Raw genomic sequence first — 13,086 nt, forward strand, 5'->3', positions numbered from 1 at the left:
CTGGAATAATCATAGCACCTACCTCAGACATCAAATAACAGGATCAAATGAGATTTTATATATATGTAAAGTGCTTTTCTAACTTTAAAATTTGGTAGCTTCCCTAAATTACTGATAAAATCAGAACAGGGTAAAGGACACCTCATTGGAAAACTCTCTTGAGGTTCACATTGATCTATTAAAGATCTAACAACAACCCTGTGAGCTAATAATAGTAATAATTATCCCTATTTTACAGATGAGGATACCTAGACATAAGACTTTATATCTCTAGGAAGGCTTTGCAGCTGAAAGAATCTTTACAGGTCATCTAATCCAAATATCAATTTGTGGATGAGGGAACCAAGACCCAGAGGAGGCAAAAAGTTTTGGCCAAGGTCACGTAGGTAGTAAAGTAATGGAGGCTGATCAGCTCTGACTATAAATCACTTACTTTTTTCTACTCATGACCTAGATAATTTCTTAGAACAATTGAGTGTAAAGACAACCTGTACACTATAATGGGGAATATGAGACAGAAAGTATTTAGTTCCTGACAGGTAGACCTAGCGTTCTAATCAAATTCCTGGCTCTTTCAGAAGACATAAAATAATGCATCTCAGACAAACAGATCTTTGTGAACGCTTTCCTCCAACATCTCTCTTTTCAGACACAGCTAGCAATGACGTTGTCTTCCTAAGCACTTCACCTTTGTATTCAGTAACTCATTCTAGACCCCATTTGACAATGTAGGGAATTCAAAGCAAATAGACTCTGATCACAAAGGAATATGATACTGAAAGGAAAGGCAGCTAGGTAACGGGAACTATGAACACAGTCACATGTTTGGTGTCAAGTATGTGAAAGGAAATCAGAAGAAGCAAGAAATGTTAACATCTCCATTTAAGAAAAAAGTGCCAATTCCTTTTTTTGCCACTTCTTTTGGATCTGTCATTCCCTGACCTTTTTATACTTCCTGTTCTTTCTGTAGTTTGCTACAAGATGACTATGGAACAAATCATCCTAGAAGGTAAAAAACCTTTCAATGGCAGTGGGTAAAAAAATGGCAATTTATGAAGTTCGTGTTTTTTCCTCTAATTGACTGCAATTCTCAGTAAATTATCAGGCTTTAATCTACCTGCATTAGGGGAGAAAAGGTGATGCGTTTTATGATCATAAGGAGGAAAGAAAATACCATTATGCAGAAACATATCTAGTTCATTTGGGTCCAGAGGTAAATGGGAGAGTAGAAAAATGCTAAGATACTAAAAATCCACTTCGGGGAGAACCATTGTGAAGTAGGAGGGGAAGAGAAGTAAAATCCCATATTATAGAGGTGTTTTGTTTGCTTATTTGTTTTTTGCTTTGTCCTTCTTTGGTTTGATAATGAGAGCTGTATTTGTTTTATAAAAAGTAGAATGCTTTCTTTTCAAATTTTTGTGAAAAAATTTATTTGGCATAAGTATTAACTTTTCTATAAACATTTTATAGAATTTCCAACATATTTTAAATATTTGTATGGTTGCTGCTGAAAGATTTCAAGTTCTCTTAATTTTGGCAACCTGGAACAAATCTCTTGTTGCCAACCTAGTTGTAGTTACACATGTAGCCATTTACCTCATATACCATTAGAATCTGTTGTGGTTATAGAAAATTCAGTTAAGATGTCCTGCATTTCACCTCAATATACATCTATTGAAAGAGAATTAACCCAACTGTAGTTACTGGGCAACTCTCTGGAATATTGTGCAAAAGCCTGGAGTGACATATTTTCCATCCACATGTAGGAAAGTACATGACATTCCTAGTCTTCTGGATAGAAAACAATAAATGATGGTGGTAATGATGATATGATACTATATATTTATTTCTTCAAGTAAATCCATAGAATATTATAATGATACAGTCAATAATACCAACATTATAGATATATTTCTTTCAGAATTCATCAAAATCTAACATGATTTTTTCTTAAAATCATAACATTTTAAATGTTACAAATCCTATAAAATGTTTATAGAACACAAATTTTTCATAAAAAATTGAGAAAGCATTCTGTGAAACACCCTTTTATGAGACAGATATAATCCAAATAGCCACACTAGAGAAAGATAATAAAAAACTATAGACTTACCTCATTAATGAATTTTTATTCATAAAATTTAAGCAAAAATATTTTCAGAAATTCTATAACATATCTGAAAAATTATTCATTATGATCAATCTGAATTAATGTCAGATTGTGAGGATGATTTAGTGTCAGGAAAAAAAATGAACATAATTGATGCTATTGTAAAACAAAGTCCCCCAATTTCACACTCTTTAATAAATGCAGGACTTTGTCAAAATACAATAATCATTTATGCGAAAACCCCTAGTAAACTTATGACTATAAAAGATATTTTAATGTGAGTAAGAAATATACCTTGGTACCCATAATTTAGCATTATTTGCAATAGGAAAATACTAGGAGCTTTCTAAAAAAATGGAGCAAAACATGATTTTCCCTTTTTTTTTTTCTCTCTCTAGCTAATTGACATAGTTATAAAAATATTACATATAACGGTAAGAGAAAAGAAAGAAATTCAAAGGCTTAGAGGAGATACAAAGCTATGTACCATTTCTGGACAACCGAGTAATTTAGAAAAAAACCAGAGAATCAGCAAAGAAACAAATTGAGAAAATTATTAGTTTCATTAAAGTGACAGGCAGAATAACAAAAAAATACATAAAAATCATCAATAGATCTATAGAGCACGGGTAAATAATAGAAAGAGCAATTTACAGATATAGTGTTATACCAATGAAACTTCCAAGTCTGTACTTTCTAGTATAGATAAAACAATAATAAAATTCACTCGGATGAACAAAAGACCTAGAATCTCAAAGGTGGAAAAAGCTAGGTACAAAGGGATGAAAGCAGTCATAATTCTCAAATTATGTTATAAAGCAGTACATATGAAAACTATTCATACTGGGTTAGAAAAATAGAAGAGTAGATTGGTAAAATTGCCCAGATAAAGAAAAATCACAAGTGAATTCAATAATCCAGTGTTTTTAAATCCCAAAACAATTCTTTGGGATGTAGGGGTGGGGGTGGGCAGGGAAATACTCTTTTCTTACAAGTACTCTTTGGAAATCACTTTGGCAGAAATTGGGTTCCTATTAGATTCATATTTACATCCCCATTAACATCATCTTAATTGTTTTACCTATACACACACACACACACACACACACACACACACACACACACACAAACATACATATGTTATGTCATTTGATCCTCAACAACAATTTCTAGGAGGTAGGTGCACTTATTACTCCCATTTTCTTTTTCTTTTTTGAATTATAAAGATTTTATTTATTTTGAGTTTTACAATTTTTTCCCTCGTCTTAATTCCCTCCTCCCACCCCCCACAGAAGGTAATTTGCCAGTCTTTATATTATTTCCATGGTATACATTGATCCAAATTGAATGTGATGAGAGAGAAATCATATCCTTAAGGAAGAAACATAAAGTATAAGAGATAACAAGATCAGACAATAAGATACCTGTTTGTTTTCCCCTAAATTAAATATAATAGTCCTTGGTCTTTGTTCAAACTCCACAGTTCTTCCTCTGGATACAGATGGTACTCTCCTTTGCAGAAAGCCTCAAATTGTCCCCGATTGTTGCACTGATGGAATGAGCAAGTCCTTCAAGGTTGATCATCACCCCCATGTTGCTGTTAGGGTGTACAGTGTTTTTTCTGGTTCTGCTCATTTCACTCAGCATCAGTTCATACAAATCCCTTCAGGTTTCTCTGAATTCCCATCCCTCCTGGTTTCTAATAGAACAATAGTGTTCCATGATATGCATATACTACTTACTCCCATTTTCAAGATAAATAGCTATAACTGAATAATATTAAGTGATTTCATGAGTTATAGAACTACTAAGTGTTTAAGGCAAGATTTGAACTCACATCTTGACTTTTAATCCAAGATTCTCTTCCCTGTGCTATTTTTTCTTCTCATCTCTGTCTCTGTCTCTCTGTCTCTCAGGAGATGAAGTATCCTGGGGGAAGAACAAAGAAAGATTAGTTTGGCTTGATCATAATGTACAAGAAAGAAAATCCATAGAGATTAGAAAGATAGGTTTAGGAGAATAGGTTGTATAGAGTTGCAAAAACTAAATTGAGGAGTTTATATTTTTGTCCTGGAATCAATAAGAAATGTCTACAGTTGATTGCATATAGGAATCACATGGATAGATGTGCTTTTTTTTGCAAGGCAATGGGGTTAAGTGGCTTGCCCAAGGCCACACAGCTAGGGAATTAAGTGTCTGAGGTTGGATTTGAACTCCTGACTCCAGGGCTGGTGCTGTATCCACTGCGCCACCTAGCTGCCCCTCAAAAGCAAGTTTTAATACTTACTTCCAAAACTTTGAGTTCCAAATGCTTTCCCTTCCTCCACCCCACTCACTCATTGAGAAAGTAAGTTACTTGGTGTAGGTTGAAAATGTGTAGCTTTGAAAGACATTACTATAATAGTCATGTAATAGTAACATTAACCCCATAAACAAAAAGAATGAGAGACCTCGAGAAAAATAAATGAGATAAAAAAGTGTGCTTCACTCTTGTTTACAGACATTATCAGCTTTGTCTTTGGGATGGATAGAATTCTTTATCATAAATCCATCAGAGAAATTGTTTCAATATTTCCCCCCCCAATTGCTATTCTATCTGTATTTCCCTCTATCCCATCCCCCCATTTATTCTATTCTCTCTCTCTCTCTCTCTCTCTCTCTCTCTCTCTCTCTCTCTCTCTCTCCCCTTTCACCCTGTTGGTCCTCAGAAGTGTGTTGTATCTAACCATCGACTCCCATTATCTTCCCTTCTTCTAATACCTATACCCTCCTCCCCTCCCCTTGTCTTTTTCCCCATTCCTTTCTTCTCCTAATTTCCTCTAGAGAAAGATAGATTTCTATACCCAGTTGAGTGTGTGTGTGTGTTATTCCCTCTCTGAGTCACTTCTGATGAGGATAAGGCTTACTCACTCCCCCTCACCTTCCCTTTCTTTCACTCCACTGCAAAAGGATTTTTTGCCTCTTTTATATGAAATAATTTAACCCATTCTACCTCTCCTTTTCCTTTCTCCCAGTACACTTCTTTCTCACCTAATAATTCCATCTTTTTAATATATCTTCAAATTCAACTGCCTCTTTTGCCTTGTCTAAATATGCTCCTTCTAACTGCCCTAATAAATGAGAAGGTTCATATGCATTATCAGTATCATCTTCCCTTGCAGGAATATAAGCAGTTCAGTATCATTAAGTCATCATAATTTGCCCTTCCCATAGACCCTCTTTGTGCTTCACCTGAGTCCTGTACTTGAAGATCATACTTTCTATTCAGCTCTTTCATCAGGACAATTTGAAAGTCCCCTGTTTTATTGAAAGGACATCTTTTTCCTGAAAGAGTACGGTTGGCTGATTCTTGGTTGTGATCCAAGCTCTTTTGCCTTCTGGAATGTCATATTCCAAGCCCTTTGGACCCTTATTGTAAAAGCTGCTATTGTAGAGGCTAACTATGGCTCCATGATATCTGAATTATTTCCTTCTGGCTGCTTGAAATATTTTTTTTCCTTGACTTGGGAGTTCTGAAATTTGGCTATAATATTTCTGGCAGTTTTCACTTTGGGATTTCTTTCAGGAGGTGATTGATGGATTCTTTCAATTTCTACTTTACTCTATGCTTTAGGATATCAGGGCAGATTTCCTGGACAATTTTTTGAAAAAGAGAAGTCTAGGTTCTTTCTTTTGTCATGACTTTTAGTCATGTCCAATTGTCCAATTAGTCCATTAGTCCAATAATTTTTTAAATTATTTCTCCTGGATCTGTTTTCCAGGTCAATTGTTTTTCCAATGAGATATTTCACATTTTCTTCTAGTTTTTCATTCTTTTGGTTTTGTTTTATTGATTCTTGATTTCTCACAGTCATTAGCTTCCCTTAGCCCCATTTTACGGAATTATTTTCTTCAGAGAGCTTTTTTATCTCTTTTTCCTTCTGACCAATTTTGTTTTTTAAAACATTCTTCTCCTTTTTGACTGCTTTTTCCATTTAGACCAAACTGATTTTTCAGATGTTATTTTCATCAATATTTTTTGTATCTCCTTTACCAAGTTGCTAACTTGGTTTTCATGATTTTTCTGCATCACTTTCATTTTTCTTCCCAATTTTTCTTCTATCTCCCTTACTTAATTTTCAAAATCTTTTTTGATGGCTTCCTTGGCCTGAGACAATTCATATTTTTCCTGGAGGCTTTGGATTCAGGAGTTTTGACTTTGCTATCTTCTGAGTTTTGATGCTCCAAAGGACCAAAGTATGGTTGTTTTTTTCTTCCATTGTTTGCTCATTTTCCTAACCTATAACTTGATTTTAGCACTTTGTTAAGGTAGAGGGTAGAGGACATATTCCAGGGTAGAGGACATATTCTCCCAAGCTTTTGAGGGTTTTTGTAGCTGTCTTCAGGGGATCCCCCCCAGGGACCAGCAGATTCTCAATTCCTCTAAGGTCTTATGAGAGGCAATGACTACTGTCCTGGCCTGTGCTCTGGACCGTGAGTGACCACAAGCACTCCATTCTGCCCCGGAACCTGTGAGGAAGGTCTCTGTTCCACTACAGGCTGTAAGCTCCTTTCCGTGAGACTGACCCCAGACTGTGACCTGGATCTGAATATAGGCAAAGTCACAAGTTGGGCCTTAAGGAAAGCAAAGAAACCTCTCCAATATCTCCCTTCCATGGGCTGAGTGCTCTGGAAGCAGCCATGGGGTGGCTCACTTTTGGGTGGCTCCCCAGGCTTCCTTCTGGTCCCAGGGGCCAGGGCTGTGCTAAGGCCTACTCTGGACTGGACTCTGCTCTCACTCGGGAGCAGCAGCATTTTCCTACTGACCTTCCAAATTGTCCTTAGCAATCCCTGGACTGAGAGGTTTGGAAACTGCCTGGGTACCCAGTGGACTGTTCTGGATGGCTGAGTTTGCTCCAGTATAGCCAGGCTGAGCTGGAGTCCATTCTAACCCCAGTGTAACAGACCCTTCCCACAGATCTTCTAAGTTATCTTGGGCTGTAAAATTGTTTCACTCAGTCTTTCTGTGGGTTCTGCCACTCTGTAATCTGATTAGAGGTATTATTTAAAGGTATTTGGAGTGGTCCAGGAGTCCCTGCCTTTACTCTGCTATTTTGACTATGCCCCCTCCGACCCCAGATATGCTCTCAAGAAAAATTATTGGTAGCATTACGTAGGATGATCTGGAGTGCTAAGAAACTTACCAAAGAAAGACCAAATTAGTTATGAGAGTACTGGTGAGAAATGTTATGGGACTAAACTAAGATGGTAGCTATATAAATAAATAGAAAAAGTAAAATTACTGTTTAGGAAAAAATGGTAAGATTTTGCATTTGATTGAATATCTAGAGTGAAGGTAAATGAGAGATTAAAAATAATTGACTGAAGACTCTGGAAGGGTGGTGGTGCCTTTGAAAGAAATTGAGAAGTTTGGAAGAAGAAAGGGTTAAGAGATAAAGGTTATGAATTCATTTTTAGACATGCTGGGTTTAAGATGTCTCAGGGATATACAGCTCAAAATGTCCAATAGGCATTTAGTAATCTAGGACTAAAGCTCAGGAGAGAGGAAAATAATACAGTTATCCCTCTATATCACCACTTTTCCATTGCAGTTTTGATAAATCATGGGTAGGCATAAAAATTTTTGGGGAAGTTTTACAGAAGCCACAGATAGCACATGAAAACAAATAGATGACACAGAATTATGACCAAATACTTAACCACAATTTTAGAATGAGATACTGTAAACACTCCATAAAAGAAAAAAAATCAAACTTCTTCTGTAGTATGGAGGGAATCCCAAGAAATTTTATATGCCATTGGACCTCTAACCCTTGACTATGACAATGTAAATGAAAAGAAAAAAACTGAAATGAGTTATGTATAATTAATATTGACCAAGCTTGGGACAGCTTGTAGGCACAGTGGTTAGGGCACTGGCCCTGGAGTCAGGAGGACCTGAATTCAAATGTGACCTCAGATAATAATTACCTAGCTGTGTGACCAATGACAAGTCACTTAATCCCATTGTCTTGCCAAAAAAAAAAAAATTGACCAAGCTTTTCCTAAAAGAATAGTTGAGGAAATGCATCTGCTTTCCTTCTTTGAGGAAATAGGGGATTATTGGTGTGAACTAGGGGGCAGCTGGGTGGTGCAGTGTATAGGGCACTGGCCTTGGAGTCAAGGGATCGGGAGTTTGAATCCAGCCTCAGACTTGACACTAACTAGCTTTATGATCATGGGCAAGTCATTTAACCTTGATTGCCTCAAATCCAAGGCCATCTGCAGTCATTCTGATTCATATCTGGTCACTGGACTCAGATAGCTCTGGAGGAGAAAGTGAGGCTGGTGACTTAGCACAGCACCCCCATACACACACTCAAATCCAATTCATGTGCTTGTCACAGCATCACCTCCCTGAAGTTGTGGTCTTTGAAAATGAAGGACAAAAACATATAAAGTAGAAACTCTTAATGTGTTGAGTAGATTTGCTAATACTTTCCTTATCTCCCAATTTTTGTTCTTTGTAATAAAGGATGGCTCACTGATTAGGGGAAAGGGGATATGTTCTGAAAGAAAGATATTATAAAAACAAATTTTATCAATATAATGTTACAAATTTTTAAAATATTTAGTGATGACTGAATGCATGAGAAGAGACATGCAGACAGATGTGGAGGCAGCAAATATTGATTCTTTGGGGATTATACTACATCTTTCACTTGCTTCAGTATATCTTGTCACATTTCTTACAATCACTGCTTGCCTTTGTAATATATTCTTCCTGATAACAGTATTAACTTGCAGAACTTCAGACTGCTTCCTTACTTCTGCTTCTGGATTTGGTTTTCATAGTAAACTTTGGCTTGACTTCACATGGTCTCTAATTACTCTCTTAGATCTCAAGTTGGACCATTTTTCCCTCAGGAGATTCTATGAGTTGCTGATAATTACCTTTAATCACCAACATCTTTAAGAGTAGAAATCAAACACCCTTTGCCTTTGTCTTTAAAACAATGGCAATTAAATTGTTTATGATATAATAAACTTTCAATCTTTTTTTTCACCATCCTTTCCCTTTGCAAAGTCAACCCTAAATATTCAAGGAGATAAGTGGGTCAACAACAATCTTCCAGGAAAAATCCACAAAAGATATACAATGGATGCAAATTACAAAAGATTCCTACTAATGACTAACTTTCCAAGAGCTACTAAACTTTTTTTATCTATATTTCATATATCATATAAAGTGAGCTATATTCTTACATAGAAATTGTGCCCTACTTCTCAATTGATCTCCCATTGAATATTTATAATCTGAGTTTTTAGCATGAGTTGTATCTCTTTATGTTTTATTATACTGAGTAAACTTATTTAAATATTTATTTTTGCAGCCCAGACATTATAGAAAAAACATGAGTTCCTAACATGGGTAGAATAATGTCACTCTACATGTAGGACCCTGAAGCTATTAAGAGAGTATTTCATAACTTGATGATACAATTTTGGGAAGGTGCACCATTTTCTTGTAGTGCTCATGTGATTTGCTACTTTAATCAATAACACTGAGCTCTCATTTTTACTGAAGCTTAAAATTAAGACACTGGATTTGTGTTTCTCTGATTTTGAATTCTAATGTCTCAAAATTCAAGAGGCAAGAATCTCTTGAGATACCTGATTGGATTTGCTAAACTTTACCTTGCATTAAGCCATTACTGAGTTAAAAGTAAGGACTCAAAAAATGCTCAATTAAGTAATCTAAATTTAGTAAATGTTGGACCCAGAGTCAAGAAGACTCACTTCCTGAGTTCAAATTTGGCCTTAGACAACTTACTAGCTATGTGACCCTGAGCAAGTCACTTAACCCTGTTTGCATCAGTTTCCTCACTGATAAAATAAACTGCAGTATATTTACCAGGAAATCCACACAAAGAGTAGAATACAACTAAACATCAATGAAAAGTTTAGTAAACTCGTTTCAAAACCCAATTCTCCTAGGCAGCATGACATATTATATAGAGAACTTGTGCTGGAATCAGTAAGACATGGGTTCATGTGTTAAATCTGAACAACTCTTAGGATCATAGGTCTAGATCTCAGAGGGACCTTAGAGGCCATTGAGTTCAATCCCCTCATTTTACTTACAGAGAAGGATACTGGAGCACAAAGATTAAGTGACTTCCCCAAGGTAACACAGCTAGTAGTTATTGAAGGTAGGATTTGAACTACTTCAAGCCCAACACTCTATGCACTTTGCCACATGGTGACTGCAACCTTGACTGGTCAATGAACTTCTTGGTACCCCAGGCAGCTCTTGAGAGATTATAAATAGAAAATAGTTGCTAGTCTTTGTTTTAGAAGGAATATCCTTCCTAGGAATTCCCAATACTCAGTAAACATGCCAGTTTTACGATTTTATTTTAATTGTTCTCTTGGGTACATGTGCTCACTTGTTAATATTACTGTCTCTTGGAGGGAAGTAGAGTTGCATAAGAATCATGCTGACCTCACAAGACAATGGACAGAGTTTCCTCCGGGTATCTGGGTGTCTGGAAGGATGCCATTGTTTTCACTGATATTTCTCTTTTTCTCTTCTTGGCTTCCAGGCGAGGTACACAGGCCTCATTTTCTACCATGAAGGCTGGCCCCTGTGCATCCATGAAAAGGTGGTGGTACAGCTAGCATCCCTCCACAAAGTGCGGCTCAAACCAGGAGATTTCTATCTGCAAATTGTAGCAGGGGGGAAGCAATCTGCCAAGTTGGTTCTGAAATGCCTCGCCCAACATGGACAAGGAATGGAAGAAGTCACCGTACCTGAAACAATGTATGGATGCATCTTCACGGCAGAGTTTTTGGAAAATGTGAACTGTGAAAGGACCAGCTTTCCCTTGCAAAGCTGCTTGCTGACCACAGGCACGGTGGTCTATCGCACCCCATGGAGCAACATTATGAACCCTATCTTTGTCCCTACATCTGAAACCATCCTTCATAATTATTCTGGCAGCCCAGTGTTAAACACATTGAATCTCCATAATCTGGATTCCCAGTCACCCACACAAACCATGGAGAGTGACCATTCTCGAGGCAGCTCTACTTCCAATGACACTGGCTGCACTGTCATGGAAGCCTCGCTGTCCTGTAGCCGAGGGAGCTTAGGGAGTGACCTGTCCAGCCCACTCCATTCTCCTGAATGTAGAACTGATTTAGAAAATCCCAGAACCCCTACCGTAGATTGTGAAGGAGAGTATGTAAACCTTGCTGTGTTTGCTCACGAGTGTCCTATTTTAGAGAGGGGTCTTTCAGAACCTCCTGAAAGGAGTGAGAAGACAGAGAGAGCCCTCCAGGTTGAGGAATTATCTGATACAGTGGAGGAGAAGAAGACTGGCCCAAGAAATATTTCTTTCAGCAATGACTTAAGCAGTCCTTATGCTAGGAGGCGGCAGCTAAGGGACTCTACGTATTTTGAGACCAGACGTTTATTTCGAAAATCATACATGGAAGCCTTACAAAACCCAATGCACCTTGGCTCCAGCTCAGAGGAGTCAATAACGGAGGAGATCTCAGACCAAATCATTCATTCACCTAAAATAAATGATGAACAAACAGCAGATGTCAAGGCTGCTTCTAAACTAACTCAAAAAGAAAGTTGTCTTTCTGAGAGACTTCTCCCTAAAGAAGAACTTAGAGGAAATATGAGTCCCAAGTCCTGTTCCCAGACATCAGAAAAACAACTTGGACCTATTGGATCTTCTTTTGTATCTGGAAAGAGGGTGATTCCCAGGAGGTCTCAGTCCTTGGATCGATCCCACAAAAGTTCCCAGGATAAAAGCCATGACCCCCGTCGAGCCTCAGATGATTCATCAAATGTAAATCCTAAAAAGCTCTTAAATGGACAAACTTTAAGCCCTGAAAAACTGGACCCAAATAATCACTTCTGCATCACTGTTGAAAGTCACAAATGCACCAAAGAGGATGAAGGTAATGCAGGAGAGAGAGGGGAGAGAGAGAGAGAGAGAGAGAGAGAGAGAGAGAGAGAGAGAGAGAGAGAGAGAGTGTGTGTGTGTGTGAGAGAGAGAGTGTGTGTGAGAGAGAGAGAGAGAGAATATTATTTTACAGATAACTTTTTATTCCGTACATATATTTTGACTCATTCACTCATTCAGCCAATTTATTCAACTTTCTGTGTAGCTCTTCAAGATGTGAATGTTGTTTGTATAATCACTCCTTTTGCAAACCACAAATCAATTTGACAGTTCTCTTTACAATCAGGTAAATTATTGTTCTGTGTCTTCCCTTATTCACACCAAACTATACATGCACTCACAGACTCAGAGCATAACACATGTATAGATAGGATATTCAGCAAAAAAAATCTTCCTGGTGTAAATGTTTTCTTAGCCTCATCCAGAAGTCTAGTGATTATTTATCTCTTATCCCATGTAACTCTAAAGTATAATATGTGATGTTGATGGAGTTTTCAGGACAGGAAACAAAGACAAGTCATGGTAATATTTTGAATTAGCTTCAACTTTTCCCTTTAAATAAAAGGGCAATAATGCCTTGGAAATTATCTCAGTAAAGACTTCACAAAGATTAGAGTTATTGCTTGATAAGCAACATTCTGATCATAAGTCTTGTCAAACTTCATCTAGCCAGGTGCTCAAACATATTCTAAAGTGACTCTGGCCCTTCTAAAGTATGAAACTGTATCCGTTGAAAAATAATCAATCAATATTTATTAAGCACCTACTATTTCTGTACCAGTCACAATATTTAGAAGCTAGAATCAATTATAGCCCTAATGCTATAGTTTTTCATTACTAAATTATTCACGTCAGTTGATAACTTTAAATGCAATTTTTAGGAAAATTAGTCCAAGAAGTCCAAATAAGGAAGATGCTTCCAAGATCTTAAATTATATTTTTCACTTTGTTGCTGGGTTGCTGATCTAAGTTTTTAAGAGTAAAATGTATTTTTTTCCTTATGACACAACAAAA

General features: G+C 37.0%; 1 protein-coding gene across 4 annotated transcripts in view; it reads left to right on the top strand.

The window, feature by feature from the left end:
* PLEKHG4B (pleckstrin homology and RhoGEF domain containing G4B) overlaps positions 1–13,086 on the top strand; it is a 227,204-nt gene that overhangs the window by 97,789 nt on the left and 116,329 nt on the right. For all 4 annotated transcript variants that reach the window (XM_074206372.1, XM_074206370.1, XM_074206369.1 and 1 more), the window contains exon 3: positions 10,696–12,067. In XM_074206372.1, coding sequence (XP_074062473.1) covers positions 10,696–12,067 — 1,372 coding nt within the window. The remainder of the gene's footprint in view (positions 1–10,695; positions 12,068–13,086) is intronic.

Source organism: Macrotis lagotis, chromosome X (genome assembly GCF_037893015.1).
Source record: "Macrotis lagotis isolate mMagLag1 chromosome X, bilby.v1.9.chrom.fasta, whole genome shotgun sequence".
In the NCBI taxonomy this organism is placed as follows: Eukaryota; Metazoa; Chordata; class Mammalia; order Peramelemorphia; family Peramelidae; genus Macrotis; species Macrotis lagotis.